At 44.7% G+C, this 21,305-nt stretch overlaps 1 protein-coding gene across 2 annotated transcripts; it reads right to left on the reverse strand.

Moving 5' to 3' along the window:
- Nucleotides 1-204: 204 nt before the first annotated feature.
- On the reverse strand, nucleotides 205-19,954 carry pdcd6ip (programmed cell death 6 interacting protein). 2 transcript variants are annotated; one of them, XM_075450388.1, is made up of 18 exons: nucleotides 19,640-19,954; nucleotides 17,533-17,587; nucleotides 17,372-17,441; nucleotides 16,559-16,686; nucleotides 15,621-15,774; nucleotides 15,014-15,114; nucleotides 13,581-13,697; nucleotides 13,194-13,416; nucleotides 11,717-11,840; nucleotides 11,157-11,334; nucleotides 10,320-10,431; nucleotides 10,074-10,243; nucleotides 9,416-9,664; nucleotides 3,954-4,088; nucleotides 3,756-3,850; nucleotides 3,110-3,221; nucleotides 2,804-3,012; nucleotides 205-1,217 (listed from the first exon to the last, which is right to left on the reverse strand). In XM_075450388.1, exons 1-18 carry the CDS (start codon nucleotides 19,843-19,845, stop codon nucleotides 1,019-1,021), a joined length of 2,637 nt encoding a protein of 878 aa, XP_075306503.1. In that variant the 5' UTR covers nucleotides 19,846-19,954; the 3' UTR covers nucleotides 205-1,018. The 2 variants fall into 2 exon arrangements, with proteins under 2 accessions (XP_075306503.1, XP_075306502.1); XM_075450387.1 differs by having other exon boundaries at nucleotides 13,581-13,712.
- Nucleotides 19,955-21,305: the final 1,351 nt, after the last annotated feature.

Below are 21,305 nucleotides of genomic sequence, written 5' to 3' on the forward strand. Positions count from 1 at the left end.
CTGCCCCCCAGTGCTGGGGGGGGTCAAAAGGCGGCCGATTAGTTAGATGGGACGCCTCGCTCCGCGATTGGCTGAAAGCAGTAACAGTGGCAGGTGAAACGCTGCTCCCCGTGTGAACTGCAGGACTGCCCTCTTCTGGCTGATTCACCGATCTCCACAATCGACACATGAACAATTAAAGACCGACGAAATCTGGCTGCCAGCTTCTTTTTTGCTTGTTTGTTTGTTTTTAATCACGTTAGAGCTGAGAAATAAAAATAACACAAAGAGCATGAAAGTGCAGCACAGAAGAGTGTCTTGGTTAAGGACATACAGAGTCTTATTTATACATATATTCCTATAATAGAACCATTTCTCCCACTTGTACAGCCTCTGATTGTAACACAGAAATAAACCCACATTCCCCAGATGAAAGAGAAAACAAGCGAGCAAGAAAAAGAGCAGAACTCTCAACAGTCATCACCTACGATAGAAAACCTACAGGCCATTCGTTTTTATAGGTTTATGAATGAGGCATCAGTATTCATTACAAAAATAGGATTATAGTTGATGAAGAAGCAGTGAGGGTGGATTAAGTGGGTGGGGTAGTGACTAGAAATGACCACCCACCAACTAAAAGAACGCAGAACCAGAAAAGAAAGGCATTCCTCTGCGAGTGTTGTACAGCAGTCCAGCTCAGTTAAAGACAAAACGGTTAGAAAGTGGCGACAGACAAATAAGTTCACAGGCAAAACGGGAGGAGGGGTGGTGCACTGACGGAGGGAGGGGGAGGTTTAGCGGAAGGGGCATCAGAATCCAGAAGACTAAAGAAAATGGGATGGGATAAAAGTACAGCAAAAAGGATTTTCAGAAAAAGTGCAAAGCAGCTCGGAGGTCCCCTGTCCTATCACTGTCGTTAGTGAGAGAAAATGGAGTGCAAGACTAGGAGGAGCTGATGCAGTTTAAGTGTTATTGCTGGGAACACATTTCATTTGGTGTTAACATGTGAGAAGAGGAATGGGGGGGGTAAAGAGGAGAGCTATTGTTGAGGATAGTAGGGCTGCTGTTGGGGGGGTTGCTGCTGGTAGCCGGGGTAGGGCTGTCCTGCTGGAGGGGCTCCCGGGTATCCCCCCTGTCCTGGGGTCCCCTGGTAGGGCATGTAGGGCATGTTGGGCATGTTGGGCATGTTGTACTGGCCGTAAGCATAGGGGTTGTAGCCCATGGGCATCTGGTAGAACCTGTATGGACGACAACAACAACAGACATTGGGAAATGTGACAGCGGTGTTCAAAAACGTATTTCACCAAATCTAGTACAGTTTGCCAGAGTGGACTTGGAGGATCATAGACCAAACTTTCACGGAACCATTTAAAAAGTAAAGAAAGAACAATAAAAGATCAGACAGGAAGTGACCCAATGAAATGAGAGACAGCAGAGGACGAGGCGTAAAAAAATAAATAAAAGAAAATAATAATCAGGGCAGGAATTCCATCTATAGCCGCTTTCGGACAGAGCCGTTCTAAGAACGCAGTTATCAGAACTGTCCTACTCGAATTTCGTTCTGATAACTGTCCTTCTGTTTCAGTCTGCATTCGCACATGAGTCGGGACCTGATAGGGACTGATGCGCCGCGCGCAGCCGTCTGCGTCAGTGACGTGTTACCCGTTAGCCGTTTAGCGCCACATTCAACAACAAAACAGAACCCGGTAAAAGTAATTAGAGAAGAAAAAACACCACCAAGAAGCTAATATGGAGAGCGGGGAGGCCACCATGTTCTTGGTCTGTATGATGGTGATATTAATCATGGACAATCACATCAGGCGTCTAATAGAGGCTGGAAGAGCTCACAGAGAGAGTCAGGAGATACTTTTTCATTTCATGAAGGAAGAAAGGAGAGCAGAGCGCTGGAGACAAATGAGACCAGTGTAAGTTTAACTTATTAAACACCCGCAGGTTGTGTCCGTGTCGTATGAGGAAACATTTCAGCCGTGATAGCATGACAAGGGGCGTAGCTACCGACCACCACACACCTCTGTCAGATCCGTTCTATAGAACCATGAAAAGCCCCGACCTCGGAGAAGGAGCTAAATAGTTATAGGAACTAAGGGAGAAAGCCCCGAGTTCCTGTATGTCCGAACACGGGAGAAAACGGCCCCGCGGATTAAAAGGTTATTAGAACTGCCAAAGGTTCCTCCAGTCTGAAAGCGGCTTATAAGAGATGAAGTCGTGTACAGGATGGATCAAAACCGCCTCATTGACTTTCACTTTATGAACCAGATCCCAGAGGAATCCAGGGGTTGGAGGTGGAGCTAAAGCGATGGCATTTAACTGATGATATCGTTTCAGCCTAACCCATTAGGCCCAGATCAGAACATATGGACTTATGCATTTTCCTTCCAGGCCAGGAGAGGACTTTGCATTTGCTAACTGTGGAGCCTGACGCAACGCTCGCATATCCCATCAGGCAAGACACTTAACGCTTTTTCAAATATTGATGAACATTAGGCCAAAGTAATTAATTTACAATAGACGCAGAAGGTTTGGGCTCTTGTCTTTTCGTTTCATATGTACAGCTTCCTCTCAAGTAAAACCTGGCGAGTCAAAGCCTTCAGGAAGATGAAGGAAGGTTTCACAATGCTTTCCTTTGGCCTGAATGACTTATTCAGTGTTCAGCAACAGCAGATAATCAGTACACAGTTGCTCACTCAAAATATTGGAGATGCGTAGATCATTATGAGCTCATTTATCTTATCTCTCATCGTTATGTTTGATTATATCTAAATTCAGACTATCTCCTTGTCAACATACAGGAATAAAAACTCACCCTGGGTAGCCTTGGTAGCTGGGATAAGGTGGTCCCTGTGCCGACGAGGCTGGTGCCATAGGTGGTGGGTTATTGGTTAGAGGGCCAGTTGGTGGTGTGTTGGTGGGAGTGGTGGAGGCTGCCTGAGGGATGAAGCTCGGTGGAGGTGGCCTGGAAGGGGGTGCAGGCTTTGACTGAGGCTGCTGCTGGGCTTGTTGTGGCTGCTGGGGCTAAGAGGCAGAGAGAGACCACGCTGACGGGTCAGAACAGAAAGGCAATACTTTCATAAAGCTGAGTTGCTCAGTGTTTGGCTCTGTGGCTGCTTACAAAGACGCTTCTGGGAGCAGGAGTGGGGTTGGGGGCAGCTGGGCTGCTCTGGTAGGCAGGGACGTTGAAGGATGGAGCACTGGGCTCTCGGGCGATGCTCTGCTGCAGCTCCCTGAAACATCACCACAAGCTGTAATGTTTACATCATATTCAAACACTAAGGCCAGCTTCACTCTGCTGTGTCGCGGCTCCATGTATGTATTCATGCCTACAGCCTCTCTGCCTGCAGAGCAGTTTTTAAACAGAGGGATGCCTCTGGTGATGGCCAGAAATACACAGTTTTATGTATTCCATAAGCTGCTGTAACTTAAAAACAGTCACATTCGGTTGCCGAAATTTACTCCAAATATTCATATCATCATTAATTATCATCACAACAGGGAAGCTGTATTTTCAAAGTCTATGTAATACCGCCTACACACTGAAATCACAGTGAAGGATGTACCGTTGATGACGCGAGGGCAGCCGCCCTAAGCCTCTCATCTCAAATAACTTACTGCAAATTCCTGAAACTAATGCTGGAGTTTCACACAAAAACTGACGTTCCAGGAAAGCTTTTCATTTGGCATCTTTGGTTTCTTTGTGTCAACTGAAATGACAAAACGGACCGACCCTGAACAACAGCTCCCCTGTGAAAGGTACGTACTTGAGCAGCTCGTCACGCTCCGTCTTCCGAGCAAAAACAATGTCGCTGCACTTGTTCTGGAACTTTAACAGGATTTCTGTGAAGTCGTTGTAGAACTGAGGGGAAGAAAAAGAACGGGACAAAAATAAATGACCTGGCTTGCAAAAACACCAAGGAAAGAAGGAGAAGGTGTGCGCCGGCGTTGTGCTGAGCGAGTACCTTGGTGCCTTCGCGGAGGTTGTTGCTGATCTCAACGTAGCTGTCGTGAGCGGAGGCCAGTTTCTTCAGGACCTCCTCCCTCTGGTTGGCCTCCGTGTTGGACTGCTTCAGACTGCTGAACTCCTGGTGGGACGTCTGGAAGAACGTCGTGGTGTGAGAGCAGAGATGGTCAGACTGTTAACACCTTTTAGTGAACAAGCATATTCGTACGGAGGAAGCTGAAAATCGTTTCTGCACTAAGAAACTTTTAGTGTTTCCTTGGACTTCATCTGCACCTGCTGTATGAACTGTGTGAACTGCTTGCATGTGGTTGTTTTTTTCTGCTTGCGTAGAACAAGGGAGAGTTATTTTTCTGAAATCATCAAAAACTGCAGTAACAACTCTCGTGTCCTGTTTGCTACAGTAAACAGATTCATAAACCCTCCAGTTTCACTGCCTTTAGAACTCATTTCTACATCCAAGTGTAATGAGTTTGCAATATTCTTTAATGACAAAGTTCAAGGCATTAAAAATGCAATAATTTCCACAACACAAATAACTAGTCTGCAGCCAGCTAGACACCTAGAGCTGACACATTTCACATCTGTTACTGACAAAACAGTCGAAGAGACCATCTGCAGTCTGAGTTCATCAACGTGCTGCCTTGATGAGTTGCCCACTAGATTCCTAAAGTCTGTGCTGAGCAGTTTGTTACCACAACTTGCTCATCTAGTCAACATCTCACTCCAGACTGGAACATTTCCAAAGGCCTTAAAAACCGCTGTCATTAAGCCTCTTCTAAAGAAGAGCAATCTTGATGCTACAGTACTGAACAACTACCGGCCCATATCAAATCTGCCATTCTTAGGCAAAGTCCTAGAAAAAGTTGTATACCAACAGCTTAGTGACTTTCTCCTGTCTAACAATGCTTTTGATACTTTCCAATCAGGCTTAAGGCCCCACCACAGCACTGAGACAGCTCTGATCAAGGTGATAAATGACATCCGCCTGAACACAGATGCAAGTAGAGTCACAGTCTTAGTTCTGCTAGACCTGAGTGCTGCCTTTGACACAGTTGACCATGCGATCTTATTACAGAGCTTAGAAGACTGGGTGGGAATCTCTGGTCGTGCTTTAAACTGGTTCAAGTCCTATCTGGAGGACGGGAAATATTTTGTTGAAATTGGTAACTGTGTGTCAGACCAAATGGCTATGACCTGTGGGGTTCCCCAGGGGTCAATCCTGGGACCCTTATTGTTCAATCTGTACATGCTTCCACTAGGCCAGCTAATACGCAGCTATAATGTGTCCTACCACAATTATGCAGATGACACTCAGATCTAGGTGTCACTGACGGCAGGAGAACACGGGCCTGTAGATACACTGTGTCGCTGCATCGAACAGATCAGTGTGTGGATGCAAAACAATTTCCTCCAGCTAAACTCAGACAAAACTGAAATCATTGTCTGTGGCCCACAGAAACAAAGAGAAAATGAGTTTCTCATCATCTTCGGTTCTCATCGATCCGGAAAACTTAACAGAACTACTCATTGGAGGAGCAGCAGCTCTCTGTGGTCTCCGCTGGAGACGCCGGACACATCGGGGGAAGCGAGCCGGCGCACTTGTCAGATTGCGGCAGCGGGGGTTTCGCACTGCGCTCCCGTCTATTCACCTGGCCAACGTCCGCTCTCTGGCGAACAAGGTGGACGAACTGCAGCTCCTCAATACAACCAACACGGACTTCAACAGATCTGCTGCCTTGCGCTTCACCGAAACCTGACTCGGTGAGCACATCCCGGACACTGCTCTCTACCTGCCTGGATTTCACCTGCACCAAGCGGACCGGATAACGGAGCTTACGGGGAAAACGAGGGGAGGCGGAATCTGCTTTTACATTAACGAAGGTTGGTGTACTGATGTCACGGTCCTACACAAATCATGCAGTCCTCAACTAGAAACACTCTTCATCAACTGTAAACCGTTCTATTCGCCGCGGGAGTTTTCCTCGTTTGTTCTGGTCGGAGTCTACATCCCTCCTCAGGCCTGTGTTACTGAGGCGTTACAACACCTGGCCGACCAGATTAATAACGTGGAGAAAAAACACCCGGACTCTCTGCTCATTGTTTTGGGGGACTTTAACAGAGCAAACCTCAGCCACGAACTGCCAAAATATAAACAGCATATTAAGTGTCCCACCAGGGACACAAACACTCTGGACCACTGTTACACTGTTTTTAAGAACTCATATAACTCTGTCCCCCGTGCAGCCCTGGGACTCTCTGACCACTGCATGGTTCATCTTATCCCGACCTACAGGCAGAAGCTGAAATCTGCTAAGCCTGTGGTCAAGACGGTGAGGAGATGGACCAACAACGCCAAAGTGGAATTACAAGCCTGCTTTGACTGCACTGATTGGAGTGTTTTTGAGACTGCAGCCTCAGACCTGCATGAACTGACTGATACCGTGACATCTTACATCAGCTTTTGTGAGGACATGTGTGTGCCCACCAAAACCTTCCGCACATACAGCAACAACAAACCCTGGTTCACTGCAAAACTCAGGCAACTTCGTCAGGCCAAGGAGGAGGCCTACAGAAGTGGGGACAGAGTCCTGTACAACCAGGCCAGAAACACGCTGACAATGGAGGCGAAAGCAGCCAAGAGGAGCTACGCTGAAAAGATTAAAAACAGCCTTTCAGCCAACGATCCAGCGTCAGTGTGGAGAGGCCTGCAGTCCATCACCAACTACAGGAGACCAGCCCCAAACACTGCAGCGAATCATCAACTGGCTGACGAGCTGAATGTGTTCTACTGCAGGTTTGACACATTCACACCTCTCCACACCCCCCCCCCCCCCCAATTGACATCACCTGCCACTCTGCCACCTCTCCCCTCTGACCCCCCACCAGCACTCACGATCTGTGAAGAGGATGTTCTGTCAGTCTTTCACAGACAAAAGATCAGGAAGGCACCCGGCCCAGACGGTGTGTCACCTTCCTGCCTGAAGGTCTGCGCTGACCAACTGGCCCCCATCTTCACCCGGATCTTCAACAGATCCCTGGAGCTGTGCGAAGTCCCCTCATGCTTCAAACTCTCCACAATAATCCCGGTCCCCAAGAAACCCACCATCACAGGACTGAACGACTACAGGCCTGTTGCCCTCACATCTGTAGTCATGAAGTCCTTCGAGAGACTGGTGTTAGGGTACCTGAAGGACATTACAGACCCCCTGCTGGACCCCCTGCAGTTCGCCTACCGAGCGAACAGGTCAGCGGATGATGCCGTTAACATGGGACTGCACTACATCCTGCAACACCTCGACTCTGCAGGGACGTACGCCAGGATCCTGTTTGTCGACTTCAGTTCGGCGTTCAACACCATCGTCCCAGCCATCGTCCGCACCAAACTCACCCAGCTCACTGTGCCCTCCTCCACCTGTCAGTGGATTACAAACTTCCTGACTGACAGGAAGCAGCAGGTGAGGCTGAGGAGCATCACATCCAGCACCCGGACCATCAGCACAGGTGCCCCCCAGGGGTGTGTACTCTCCCCACTGCTCTTCTCCCTTTACACCAACGACTGCACCTCAAGAGACCCGTCTGTTAAACACCTGAAGTTTGCAGATGACACAACAGTCATCGGCCTCATCCGGGACGGTGATGAGTCTGCATACAGACGGGAGGTTGAACGGCTGGTCTGCTGGTGTGGTCAGAACAATCTGGACACGCTAAAAACAGTGGAGATGACAGTGGACTTTAGGAGAAGCCCCCCCACTCTGCCACCCATCACCATCACCAACAACGCAGTGTCTGCTGTGGAATCCTTCAGGTTTCTGGGCCCGACAATCTCTCAGGACCTGAAGTGGGAGACCAACACAGTCACTACCATCAAAAAGGCCCAGCAGAGGTTGTACTTCCTGCGGCAGCTCAGGAAGCTCAACCTACCTAAGGAGCTGCTGATCCAGTTTTACACCACCATTGTTCAGTCTGTTCTCTGTTCATCCATCACCGTTTGGTTCGGATCAACCACCAAACAGGAAAAAAACAGACTGCAACGGACAATAAGGTCTGCAGAGAAGATTATTGGTGTCAGCCTGCCCTCCATCCAGGATCTGTACCTGTCCAGAGTCAGGAAACGGGCAGGTTACATCTCTGCAGACCCATCACACCCTGGACACAAACTGTTTAAACTCCTCCCTTCTGCAAGGCGCTACAGAACTCTGTACGCCAAAACAGCAAGACACAGGAACAGTTTCTTCCCTCAGGCTGTCTCTGTGTTAAACAGCTAAAACCGGACTTCAGTGTTTCATCCTTGCACCATGCACCAATTTGCACTTCTGATTTAATCTTGTTCTATGTCTATTTTTTTGTCTATTTTTTTGTAATTGTTGCACTAAAGAGAGTGAGGTGTAACCGGAGTCAAATTCCTCGTGTGTGTCCACATACCTGGCAATAAAAAGCGATTCTGATTCTGATCTGAAAGTGTTATCAGTCACCTTGAGACTCTCTCTCTAAAACCTAACTATCAAGTTAGAAATCTCGGGGTAATATTGGACTCAGACCTGAACTTTAACAGCCACATTAAATCTGTAACATCAGCAGCTTTTTACCATCTAAAAAACATTGCCAGAATCAAAGGAATAGTGTCTAAACCAGACTTAGAGAGACTGATCCATGCGTTTGTCTCCAGCAGGTTAGACTACTGTAACGGCCTGCTCACTGGGCTCTAAACGGGCTGTAAGACAGCTGCAGTACATCCAGAACGCAGCTGCTCGAGTCCTGACTAGAACCAGGAAATACGACCATATTAGTCCAGTGCTCAGGTCTCTGCACTGGCTTCCTGTCGCTCAGAGAATAGACTTTAAAACAGCTCTGCTTGTGTACAAGTCTCTTCATGGTCAAGCGCCAAAGTACATCTCTGACATGTTAGAGCCATATGAACCAACTTGGACTCTGAGAACCTCAGGGAGGGGTCTCCTGCTGGTGCCCAGAGTCAGGACTAAACAAGGTGAGGCTGCGTTTCAGTTTTATGCTCCTAAAATCTGGAACAGTCTTCCAGAAGATGTGAGACAGGCCTCAACTCTGACAATGTTTAAATCCAGGCTGAAAACAGTTCTATTTAGCTGTGCATATGACACCTGAAAGTATTTTATCTGAACTCTTCACTTTTTAATTAATTAATGATTATTTTAATGGGTTTTAAATTTCTTTCTTTTTTTAATTTCTTTCTTTTATTTTTTTTATTCCTTTTTAATGGTTTTATTGCCTTCTTGTGATTTTATGTAGCTGTAAAGCACTTTGAATTGCCCTGTGTATGAATTGTGCTCTATAAATAAAATTGCCTTGCCTTGCTTGGTGAAAGTAATTTTTCATAAATCCCAGCAGGGAAATGAGCTCTTTAGTCTGGGAGGGATATTTTAGCAGCACGAAATCAAACATCGGGCCTTGTTGCCTTTTAATCAGTGTGAGCGTTGGCTTGAGCACCTGAATTTGTCCCAGCAGCTCTTCCTGAGTGTGGAGGCTGGCCTGCACCCGCTGGTTGGAGCTGCTGTACAACTTGTCGAGCTGGGAGAGCGACAGCTGCTCCTCACTGATGGCTCCGTCCTGGGCGAGCGCCGTCAGGAAGGTGGTGGACATGTCGAATGTCACGGCCTTGATTTCCCCCTCCAGGGTCTCCCTCTCCTTCTTCACCTCCTCCAACTGAACGAGCTGAGAGCGCAGCACGTTCACCACCTGAGGAGAAACCAGGACGGGAAATGGTGAGAGTCCCTTTCTTCACCTCCACCCTCGTCATTATAATTGCCTTCTACAGCACATCTCAACAGATTTTTGTTTTTCACTTCAGCATGAATCCAGCGAGGCTGGAGAGACGTGCACTCCTTCCTCACTCTTACCCAGTTCTGCTTGCTTAGTTATTTAAGTTCCCCAGTGGCACACAATGCAAAGTCAGCAAACAAAATGAAAAATGGGGCGCTACAGCGGGGAGGAGGGGGGAAAAGGGCCGTGAAGCACACAATGTCCTCTGGGTCTTCGTGTGACACAGAAAATTCCTCTTGGCTAGAAACTAACTGGAACAATGAAAAATGGAAGTTTTGCAGCATCTGAACGCACAAACACAGGTGTGTAAAGTTCTCAGACCGACCTCGCTGCCTTGCAGTGTCTTGGTCGGGTTGGCTGAGGGGATGGCAGCGTTGAGCTCATTCTCGGGTTTACACAGCAGAGCGATCATGTCACAGTGGGAGTTGTAGCGGTCCCTCACCACCTGGTCGGCATTCACAGCCTTGTCCAGGATGTTGCCGAAGTTGGCACCCTCTTGGAAGAGAGGAGGGGGCATGTCAATTTGTGAGTGGTCAAAGACTTTGGCACGTTATGAGTTTCCAGGACGTACCGGCACGAAGGGGCTTGTACAGGTCTCCAGAGGGGGTTCTGTTCCAGCGCTGGTTGAACTTGGATCTCAGCTCGTTGTCCGTCGTCTCTTCATTGTCCAGCATCTTAAGAGACTGACGCACAAAAACAGGCAAAGTGAATGGACACAGCGGTTATAAAAGCCTTAAGAACGTACTTCCATGTAGGGCTGCGGCCCTGCTTTTCATCATCATCTATAAATTATTTCATTTGACACGACTAAATATGAACGTTCTTGATGACCCTCTCTCCTGTCAACTAAGTATCTGTTTCCACCCTGCACTCGTTTGCTTTAAAAATAGGAAGATGTGAAAAAAATAAAAAATAAAAATAAATAAATCAACAATTTTGTTTTTTTTTATCTTTATGCATCACGACTAACTACTTTTTTTGGGGAAAATTATGACTTTTCAACTCTGCCAACCAAGTCGGAGGCAGATTGTGTTTTGGGTTCTATGTTTTTCCTCCCGTCTGTTTATTTGTTTGCCGGCAAGATGTTTAAAAAACAAACAAAAAACCGGGTTGGCTGGAGCTGGCGGACCGACAGTTCTTGGCCCAAAGAGCAGAGGATTAAATATCTGTGATGATCCTGATTTGGGATTTCCGCCATCAGGAATAATTTTGAGTTTTTAGTCATAATGCTCCCTTTATCAAATCCAAGTCAGCATAGTCCTAAACAGCATTAGATTCACATGCTGCTTTATTGAGAAAGCAAAGTCATATGACAAACAAACATGTCTTTTATTTTGACTTTTTAAAAAACAGATTGAGGACAACAATAGGCAGTAATGTGAAAGGTTAGATCACTGTGATGACTGACCTCATCCAGGATCTCTCTGTTGCGGGTCAATAGCTCAGGCAGGTCTTTGATTAGCTGCTCGATGCTCTGCAGTCCACCCTGCTCCACAACGGTTCTGGCCTTCTCTGCAATGGATTGTGGGACAGAGTCGCCAGAAAGATCCTCCAGAGCAGCGGGCAGGTTTAGGGACGCCAACACCCTGATAGTTACACATCTTCTGTCAGTTATTAGGGCTTCTCAAACATCAAGGTGGAACAGTCATGCCAGGTAAAAACTGTCGATATAGCACAACTTCATCCACGTTCTTCAAGCGCAGACATGGAAAGAAACAGTTACAGAACTGTTTTTTGTTTCATGAATCAAATTTAACAACACCAACAACCCTCTTTTTGTTGGATGAAGTACCATTGACTGTTGCTCGGAGCACTGCAGTGAAAAACACGAGCGCTGTTATCCAACTTTTAATGGTACCTGATTCACCGTCGCGTCGTGAATTTTTAATACGCTTGCAAAGACACTCGGTGCACTCAGACACGCACAGGCAGAAACAGAACAACCCCTGCAGAGACGCTTCAGCGTACCCGTTGCAAAGATTGGTCGCCTCTCTCATTGATCCCACCAGTCTGTTTACGGTCTCAGCCTTCCTCTGGTTGTACACGCTCATGGACTGCTGCACGGCCATGGGAACCATCTTCTCAAACAAATCTGCAGGGAAAAGGTCAACACAAGCATCTTATAAACAAACAAATAAAATAAAAACATACTAATGAGTCACTATAGAGTATGGGAGGAGGGTTCAGCCATATATGACTGCTGTCTGAAACATTTTCACCTCACAGATGGTTTATCACCATCCCTGTGGAACAATGCTTAAAACAAAATAATCCATTAGAAGGGTGTGTTGAGAGCTCTTACACTATTACGGCACTGTAATGTTTTTAGTGTTGGATGCTTCAACTTTACAGGAATTCAATTGTGAATCACTGGTATTCAAAGAAACGTGTTCTCAGCATCAGTCCAAAGCCCCACATCACCTCTTCATTTCATCCTATTGGACATATGTGTGTAGTTTTTAAATCAGAGTTCATAGTTTTAATCTAGTTCATCCTTGAGTCCATGTGGATGTTTGTGCCTTTTTAAACCAGGTCTTGAGAATTGAATCTACACCAGCTCATATTGAGTTTGACCAAAGCAGTTCATCCTGATTAGACCGAGAGAGAAGTTGGTGCCAGAAATGTGAAGAAATTACTTCAAGGTGAGGCATAACAGTACAACCCAAAAGCATAATGCCTCTGACCATGAGTGGATACAGACTGGAGGCATAAAAATAGATTTTTAATGGCCCAATCACGGAGTTTTACTCGTCCGTTTTTCTTTTAGGATCACGGAGGAACTGTCATCTATCCCTTCAAACGGGCGTCGGGGGGGCCATTCAGATGGTTAGATAACCACTTATCCCTCATTTCCAAGAGAAAATGGGCATATTTAGCTTCGCAAAACAGGGAAACTGGGATTGTTCCTAAGCACTGATATTAAAGGCGACTGAGATGCAAAATGTTTCACGATGGAGTGTTATGAAATCCTGATCCGACATTAAACAGTCCTCTAAAGCATGTATTAAACTCCCCCCGTCATTTTATAGAGGCTTGCAAAGAACAAAACTTATTTTCTTTTATTTTTAAACAGCTAAAGGAGCCGCCGTAAGAGAAAGAAAAAGAAGTTTACGGTTCATTTCTGTAACTCGACCAACCAAACATTTAATGAAGGTTTCGAGCACGTCATGAAACGAGAACTGGAGATCACGTGCAGTTCAGGACTGACGTTAACATTCACCCACCGTGGATATAAATGGCATGGCTTTACTACGCGTTTTAGTGGTTCTACTGCGACGACAACAGAAAACATATTGCTAAAGTTGTCATTTATTGTGGATGATCTGAAACTGACCATTTTCAGCGTCGCATTTTCAGTTTATTTCGTTGTGTGCTTTGACTTAACGTCACTTTTCAATGTCCGAAACAACAGAGAAAAGTACAGAAATGCTTCTCGGCATCGTACCTGAGAATTTCTGGCTGAGTGGAGGTGTGATGGCGGTAGCTTTGACCAGCGCTGCCTTGCCGATTTGCTCCAGGTCCTTGACTTCAGGCACGCGGTCGTGGTAGATGAAGTCGTTGTCTTTTTTGGCGGCAGTGAGAGCTCGGTTGATCTTGTCCGTCAGGTCCTTCACACTCACGTACTCGTCGTAACGAGACGCCACCGTCTTCACCAGCTCCGCTGCGTGCTAGAGCGTCGAATACATTTTTGTCAAGGTTCTTTATTCTTTTTTTTTTCCTGTCTTAAATCACACACGGCATTATAAAGAGAATTTATGAAAATGAGGGTATCACCTTCAGATGCGACAGATCACATGTGGAACGATATGAAGCCAAATACAAATCTATGTACCTGCAGACGAGCAATCTCTTCCCCAAAACGCTTCTTCTGCTTGGCAAGGATGCTCTGGTGCAGCTCGGCATTGGCTTGCATTATGCAGTGCTTTGCCGCCAGCACTGGCAGCACTTCCTGAAAATAAAAATACTGACCAGGGAGAGGCAACCACAGAGCAACACGCATGCACGCAAACACATATATGCACACACACACACACACACACACACACACGCGCGCGCACACAATGGCAAGGCAAACCAAAAGAAGGGAGATGCACAGTCAGGTCAAATCAAATGACATCACGGAAGCCAGTCACAAACGGGCAAGAAAGGGCAAGAGCAGCCGTGTGCCAACACAACACAAGCACGCACACACAGACGAGTGCCACCGCCACGAGGAATGCAGGAAGAAAGACAACGAGAGAGAAAAACAGAAGAGGTAATGAGTGTTTAACTTTTCAGCAAAAGCTGCTACATCTCAAAGAAACATCCCACAACCGTGTGCGACAGTGTGAGCGTGAGATCCCTTCATCCGAGGGATTTTAAGCGCAACGCGGACGCTGCTTTCCAGATGTGGATTCATGTATTCATGTCCCTGTCCTCAAGGCCAGTGGACAAAGGCGTTAAAAAAAAGAAGAAGCATCAAACTGGTTTCAAGCAGGTCAAAAAAAAAAATATATATATATATGCTTTCGCTTTAGAAAGTGTCATCGCTTTCCTAAAAACTCTTTATCATCATGAGGTGGAACACAAGTGTACAATCAACTCTTTAAAAACTAACTGAGGGCAGATTTGTAAGGCAGAAACAAAAAAAATACGATGTTTTACTTTGTCAGACAGCTAGAAGTGAGAAGTCTTTTGACATGATTAAATAACGTTGTTAACTTTATTTTCAGCTATGCTATATATATATATATATATATATATAAAGTTAGGTTAGTGAATTGGTCAAATTATAGCCTACATTAGTTCAAACCTTTCCATTAAAACGGAGCTAATTTTGAACTTACAAGCAGCTTCTTGTCGTTTCATTTTGGAGTCAGTTGGATTTAAAAAAAAAAAAATTTTAATAAAAATCTGCTGCATGAATTTGCGTGTTTTATAGCGTCAGAGAGAGTGTAAGTTAATCAGCTGCTCGTGATTAGAAGGCAAGAAAACCAGTAAGAAAGAAACCAGCTCAAACTCTAGTTTAGTAAGAACCAACCAACCAACCACAGAGAAAACAGGATGAAAAGGGACCAATGAGAACAGAGAGGTTGCAACAGTCCCACAACCTGTCCCGAGTGTGCAGAACAATACACGCATTCAGACGCACAATACACTCCAAACAAAGTCCAACCACAATGAGCACATGGCTGACTGCGAATGTCAGCCATGTGCTCGTTTCAGGGTTAGTGTGCAACCGTGTGTGTGTGTGTGTGTGTGTGTGTGTGAGTTTTCCTCATTTACCTTGGGAAGGTTATCTTTGTACTGACACTGCTTGAAAGCGTCGCCGTAGAAATCTGCAGCCTGGTTGGCCAGCTTTGCGATGACGGCGTCTTTCATCCTGTCTGTAGAGCCAACACATTTTCACAGTCAAGGGACGGCGAAAGAGACACGAAAGAACAATTCCACGATCTAGTTTGCAAAACTGTTCTTCCTAAAAGTCAAAGAAGCAACTCTGTAGACAGAACTGGGGCAGAAGCTCCGGTCATCTCTACAAATTAATCTTAGGAAATAAAAAAATAAAAAACCTGCAGCGGCATGTAATTAGTGATGCTATTTATTCAAACGACAACACTTTCTTTTTTTTTTTTTAAACTAATGGCACGGGACCACTTAAAAATTTAAACTTGCACGACTAAGCAAAAGACTAAGTAGTAGTTTATGTGGGATGTACTTTGAAAACTTCAGTGGGACCTAAATTAAGTTGGTGTTCCATTTCTAGAGTATCTACATGACACAGATATCAACACAAGCTAAACGGCACTGAAATGTCAAGTCGTCCCTAGAGCAGCAGTCAGTAACATTAAATGTCGCTGCTTGATGAAGTGTTGTAGTATCGGGCCTTCGGTACCTGAGGTGGCTTTGAGGAAGAAGACCTCCTGGGCCTGGGCCAGCATGATGAGGCTCAGAGTGCCCACAGTTTCAGGGCAGATGTCCATGGTGGGCTCTCTGTTCAGCGCAGAGAGTACCGTGTCCTTAATGTGGCTAAAGGCTCCACTGGCCAGCTGGAGAGAGACACCGACCAGAAAACGTCAGTAATGACTGCAATTCACATTAGCAGATCTTTTTATAGTCCAATAACAGTCCAAACCGTCAGCAGATCAAATGTCCACCGAAGGGAGCACTGAGGCCCAAGCAGCCATACAGACGCTGAACTAAAGCATGACCCGTCATAGTCGCTTCCTTTGCTCCGATATGGCTTTATTCAGATAACTCGGATCACAGGTGGTAGCATCAGCAGTGATTTGACAGACCGTCGAACACGATGAGCAAGTTTATTTTAACTACTCAAACAGATCAAAATGACACTTTGCTAACAAATCTCGCATAATGGAAGCTTGAAATGAATACAGATTGATAACTCGCATTCAATGGAATTGAGTGAATGCATTTCACTTGCAAAACTAGTTTATCTGGTTTTGTTACTCCATGACCCAGAATTCCAAAGCTCATCAAGCAAATTGAGCTGTTGGACTTTTTTCTTGAACCAGATCTTTTGGACAGTTTGCAATATGCATGTGATTAGCAGGAAGACTGACCAAGATCTGGGCTCTTTTCCTAGACTTTCACAATAGTGAGAAATTACTTAAATCAAAAGAAAGTATTATTTTCTGTTTCGAAATTAAACAAAAAATAATACTACAAAAAAAATTATGATGGACACGACCTAATGTTCGTCTTCATCTCGTCTCCCTGTGTGTAAAGAGGGTTAAATAAGTCAAGTTTGGTCATTAATTCTCATTACATTTCCCAATAATGCAGTAGTACACTGTGTGGTATTACACCCACCTGATAATATTTGGCAGCCGCCTTCAGACACTCGTCATTATCCACATTCTGCTCGGCAGCAATCTGACTAGCCAAAGCTGCGCAGTTGAACAACACGCATGTCTTCTCATAGCCCAAACTGGCCAAAGCTGCAACACAAACAAAACAGAGCATAAAGTCTCTTTCACTGTCAAAAACGGCGACTACATTTCCCCTCCAAATTTGCTATATCATATCATTTGAATTTTTCCCCCACGTGGTCAGAAAATTAAAAGCTATCCTTAGATACTGTATTAAAATATCAAGCAGATCCTTTTTTGTCTGTTTGTGTGGGGTTGACATTTTTCCTCCAACCAACATTTCTGCATCCTCATTTGACCGTTTTCTCACCCAGAGTTCCCTGAAAGGAATCCCAAAGTCGTAAACTCCCACAACCAACCACAGAGGACAAAAGATTCAAGTGTGATTTTACAAGTCAGCAAATGTAAGTTCCTGTCCCTGAATTCTACAGAACCCAAACCAGCGTTATATCTGAATAGAAATAATTCTGTGTCAGATGTTTCCTCAACTCCATACGACACCCTGTTGGGCCCGTTTCCTGGACGCTAAGTGAAAGAGACATTTTTAGTGTCACAATGCATTGTGTGTTCCAGGATGTGTATTCATGTCTGCGCTTTGGAGGAAAAAGCCAAATTAACCCACCGAACGACAAGAGGATAAACAGACAGTAGGACAAACATGTACCCAAAGGGAAAAGAAAGAAATTGGTTATAATTTTCACAATTTCCTCTTTTCCCTCCGCAACTAACCACGTTTACATACAAAGACACTTACAGAGCTTGACTGAGCCACCAAACAGCGATCCTTTATCGAAGGCATCCTTCCATGTGAAGGTTAAGCAGAGCTGCAGAAACAGAGAAACACTTTTTTGCTCAAGCTCTTCTGTTAATCAGCCAGGCCTAATCCTCAGTCATATGTGCCGTCTAATTGATTACCTGGTTTTCAGAAAAGGGAAACTTGGGCTCCACAGAACACAGCTGATCGTAGTATCTGCAGGCAGAGTGAAAAAGCAGGGATTAAAACCGTGTTTTTATTCGTGTATGAACCCAAATTCTTTTGGCCCATATCATAGTTTATTGTTTTTGTTTATGTCATCTAATTTAGTCATCACTAATCTAAAAAAAAGGAAAACAATTATAAGGCCACAGGCTGGTTGAAGAAGCAGCGACTCTTCTGAGATATCTGCAGATCAGTAGTTTGAGGAAATGCTGCCTTGTCGGACACTTGACAGTGAGTCAGGAAAAAAATACAAGAGCAGTCTTGCACACTTCAGTGCGCGCACACACACACACACACACACACAAATACAGGGTCAGCAGCTTACATCCTATCACTGTCTGTGCATATGACGTAAGGTCAACAGTCTATTTTTAGGTATGACAACTGTATTGACACAATAACAAGACTGGCTTTGGATGCCGTAGTTTGCTTTCCAATCACATACACGAAGACGTGTGTCCACAGAGGAAAGTTGAGCTGAGGTGTGCCACCTGGTCGTCTAAAGAGAAAGATTTGAAAAAAAAAAAAAAAGTCCCACACAAACAATGGTCACCACGGTAACACGTAAGCTGCCTGGCTACCCGCCTGTGAAAGGCCTGTTGCTCGGGCTACCTGGCATTAGGGTAAAAGAAGACAAGTGCAGAGGGCCATGGAGCAACGATGCTAAGAGGCAGGAATAGCATCCCATTAACAGCACAGACATGTTAGCCTCTGACTCCATGCTAGCCAGGCCAGCTACCGAGTCATGGTGTCTCTGCCAATGCATCCTAGAAGTCACATGAAAACACTAAAACAGGCTAAATGTGAGAAAATCTTCAGCATGGCTTCATTATTTGCCACATACTCACCTGTTAGCTAATAACACTTTGTACCAAGATGAGATTAGAAAAACTACAAAGCCTAATTGTGGCAATGGTGACCCGATACCATGTTGGCCTGCAGCTAAAAATTCCTCCCAGTGGAGAGAAATGAAAGACCAGCACTCCAGCATGCAAACACCTGGATACTCGTGTAATCTGGCCAAACCCTGTGCAATATGCTTCAAGAGTCACTGACAACAAAGGTTGAAATGAGAGAGGGCAAAGTCTGCACAAACATGCCGCCTCGAGAATGACGTATGACTCCTAATATAAAGTCTGGTCTCTGAATGTGACGGTGGTGGATGTTGACCCAATGCTAACCTCAAGACCTTTGTAACGTGTTTTAATGAGCCTTAGTCACAAGTAAATAAAAGTCTGAATAATTTCACAAGAGTAAGTCAGCAGTTAGCAGCGGACAGGTGGCACTAATTGAGCAGTGGACACAGAGGAACTTTGTTAGAGCCTTATCACGTCTCAGTTCCTCTATGCAAAGTGGTTAACAGTGGGACGTGGTGCGTGTCAGTATGAATGTGAACGACACCTGACTGAAAGGATTTGGATTTTTCCAATGGTGCTCCATGGACACACAGCTATACTATAACTACATCTGCTGAATACCTTTCATACATTTAACACTTTTAAAAGTAATAAGAAGCACTATGAGTAAATTACTAGTTATCCATCATCAGACACATACAATATAAATTCTTAACTATTGTAATCTCTGTCAATGTCTTAAAGTTAAATGAAGCTTTTAGTCACCTATTTGTCTCACACAGCGAAACGGGCAGGTTATGGTGGTGGCCAGTAATGACCTGAAAACTGAATATTTTACCTGCAGAGCTTTACTTGAGCTCCAATAATGAAAATGTAGTCGATAGAAATTACCCTCACTACCTTAACCTTACATGGACAATTCAACCTATAATTATTTGACAGTTCGTATGAATAAATTAGCAGGCCCACATAACCCTCTCGAGGAAACTTGGCAAGAGTGACACATGAGTCAGTTATTCTACCATCTTAGCTTGACTTAGCTTAAACTTCAGCTACCATGTTAGCAACTAAAAGCTAACCTGTGTGGGTGCGGCGACAGAGCTAACTCACTCGCCACAGATGAGCTTTCCTGTTTGTTTACAACCAGTACAAATGATTCAGGTGTTACATTAGGGTTGTATTTTACCTGAGTAAGATCTCCAGGGAGCTCTCGTGTTTGTCGAGCGGCCTTCCCAACGCGCTCTTGCGGAGCTTGTTCAACTCCTCCACGGAGCGTATATACTCTGCCTGGTCGTCGCCCGCTGGGTACGAGGCTATGACATATTTACACAGTGGCTTCACCAGATCCACTTCCGATGACTTTTTTAGTGGGACTGAAATAAACGTTGCCATTTCGGCCCGTAAGAGCGGAATCTTAAATCAGAAAAACAGGAGAGAAACAGTGAGCAACGAACACAAACAACTGCGAGCGACCCACTTCCTGGATTCTGACAGCAACGTCAATTACGTCATGAACAAGGGGAGAGGAGCACCGCGCAGACTCAGTACCGTTTTCACGAGACGTTAGCAACAGACGGATAATTAGCTTTCTTACATATGATCTGACGGCATGAACATATCGTTTGGAGGCATAAAACGTGCTCTAAAAGTTTATATATGTTCTCATTTAGGTATTCCATATTCTTCAGGAAAAGCAAAGTCAAAAGTATCAAAATTGGACTTAAGTGATATACCACAAAAGATAATATGACTGAATACCTTTTTTCTTTTAAAGCAATATGACAAGTTTATGTGTAACAAAATATCTACAAAGCCCCAAATGGAAACAAGTAAGAACAGGCAATATAAACCCCTGCAGCCTTACTATGTCAGTGTATATTGTTCTGTGGGAATACAACATTATATATATATATATATATATATATATATATATATATATATATATATATATATATATATATATATATATATATATATATATATATATATATATATATATATATATACACACACACATATACACACACATATACATACATGTATTTATATATATATATATAAACAGCTAATCAAATTACTGCTTAACATTTACAGGACAGTGAGCTTTGAGTCTGGGTTTCTGACTAGCATTACTTGTGATATTTTAAAGCGTGAACCACCAGGTACTTTTTGCTCAATGATGACATCAGATTCTCAGATTTTTGTCCTGTCTGGTTATTATCTAGCAACATCTGCACTCACTTCCTGGCAGGTGTTATTCAGCATCATATTTAAGACCTAGAATGCGTTTCAGTCTAATTCTGAGCCCTGAGCATCTGCTTTGCCACGTCAGTAAGGTGTTTTGTGCTCTCAGTCTGTTCCGAGTCAATGCAGAGTCTTCTACTTGTCTGATGACAAATTGCCATTGTTTTGCACAGTCTTTGTGGTTCCTTTGATATCACGCGGTGCCATGAAAGGCAGCTGTTCACTGTGCCCTACAAACTCAGTCATACAGCCCTAAGTGACTGCTATGGGTTGTTTAGCCTGAAAAGCTTTGCTGTCAAGCCCGTTTCCCGGAGATAAATGTTGAGAACGTTTGATAAACAAATGATCACTTGAAGTGTCCTTCATTAAAAGTGCTCTGTGATTATGGATGAGTTTAAAGACTGACAGAATACTCATTTGGCAGTTGTGGCTTAGAGAGCAACAATTATGGAGAAGAATTACTTCACACAACGGCTACATCCCCAGAGAAGGTGGGATCATAAGAAGTGAGAAGAACACTGTGAGAAATCCTTGTTTTGGTTGTCGTCGTTCATGTAGAAATGACTTTTGGGATGAGTTATCTCTTGGCCGGACTTTGATCCCACATT

Source organism: Odontesthes bonariensis, chromosome 18 (assembly GCF_027942865.1).
Source record: "Odontesthes bonariensis isolate fOdoBon6 chromosome 18, fOdoBon6.hap1, whole genome shotgun sequence".
Lineage (NCBI taxonomy): Eukaryota > Metazoa > Chordata > Actinopteri > Atheriniformes > Atherinopsidae > Odontesthes > Odontesthes bonariensis.

Bases quoted from the DNA above. Each gene is read 5' to 3' on its own strand.
- pdcd6ip (XM_075450387.1), bottom strand. From the start codon at position 19,845: ATGGCAACGTTTATTTCAGTCCCACTAAAAAAGTCATCGGAAGTGGAT. The intron at 4,089-9,415 runs GTGCTCAAGCCA...ACGTTCTTCCAG, and splicing joins AGCTGCTGGGACAAATTCAG to ACGTCCCACCAGGAGTTCAG. The intron at 3,851-3,953 runs GTACTCGCTCAG...TCTTCCCCTCAG, and splicing joins ACCTCCGCGAAGGCACCAAG to TTCTACAACGACTTCACAGA.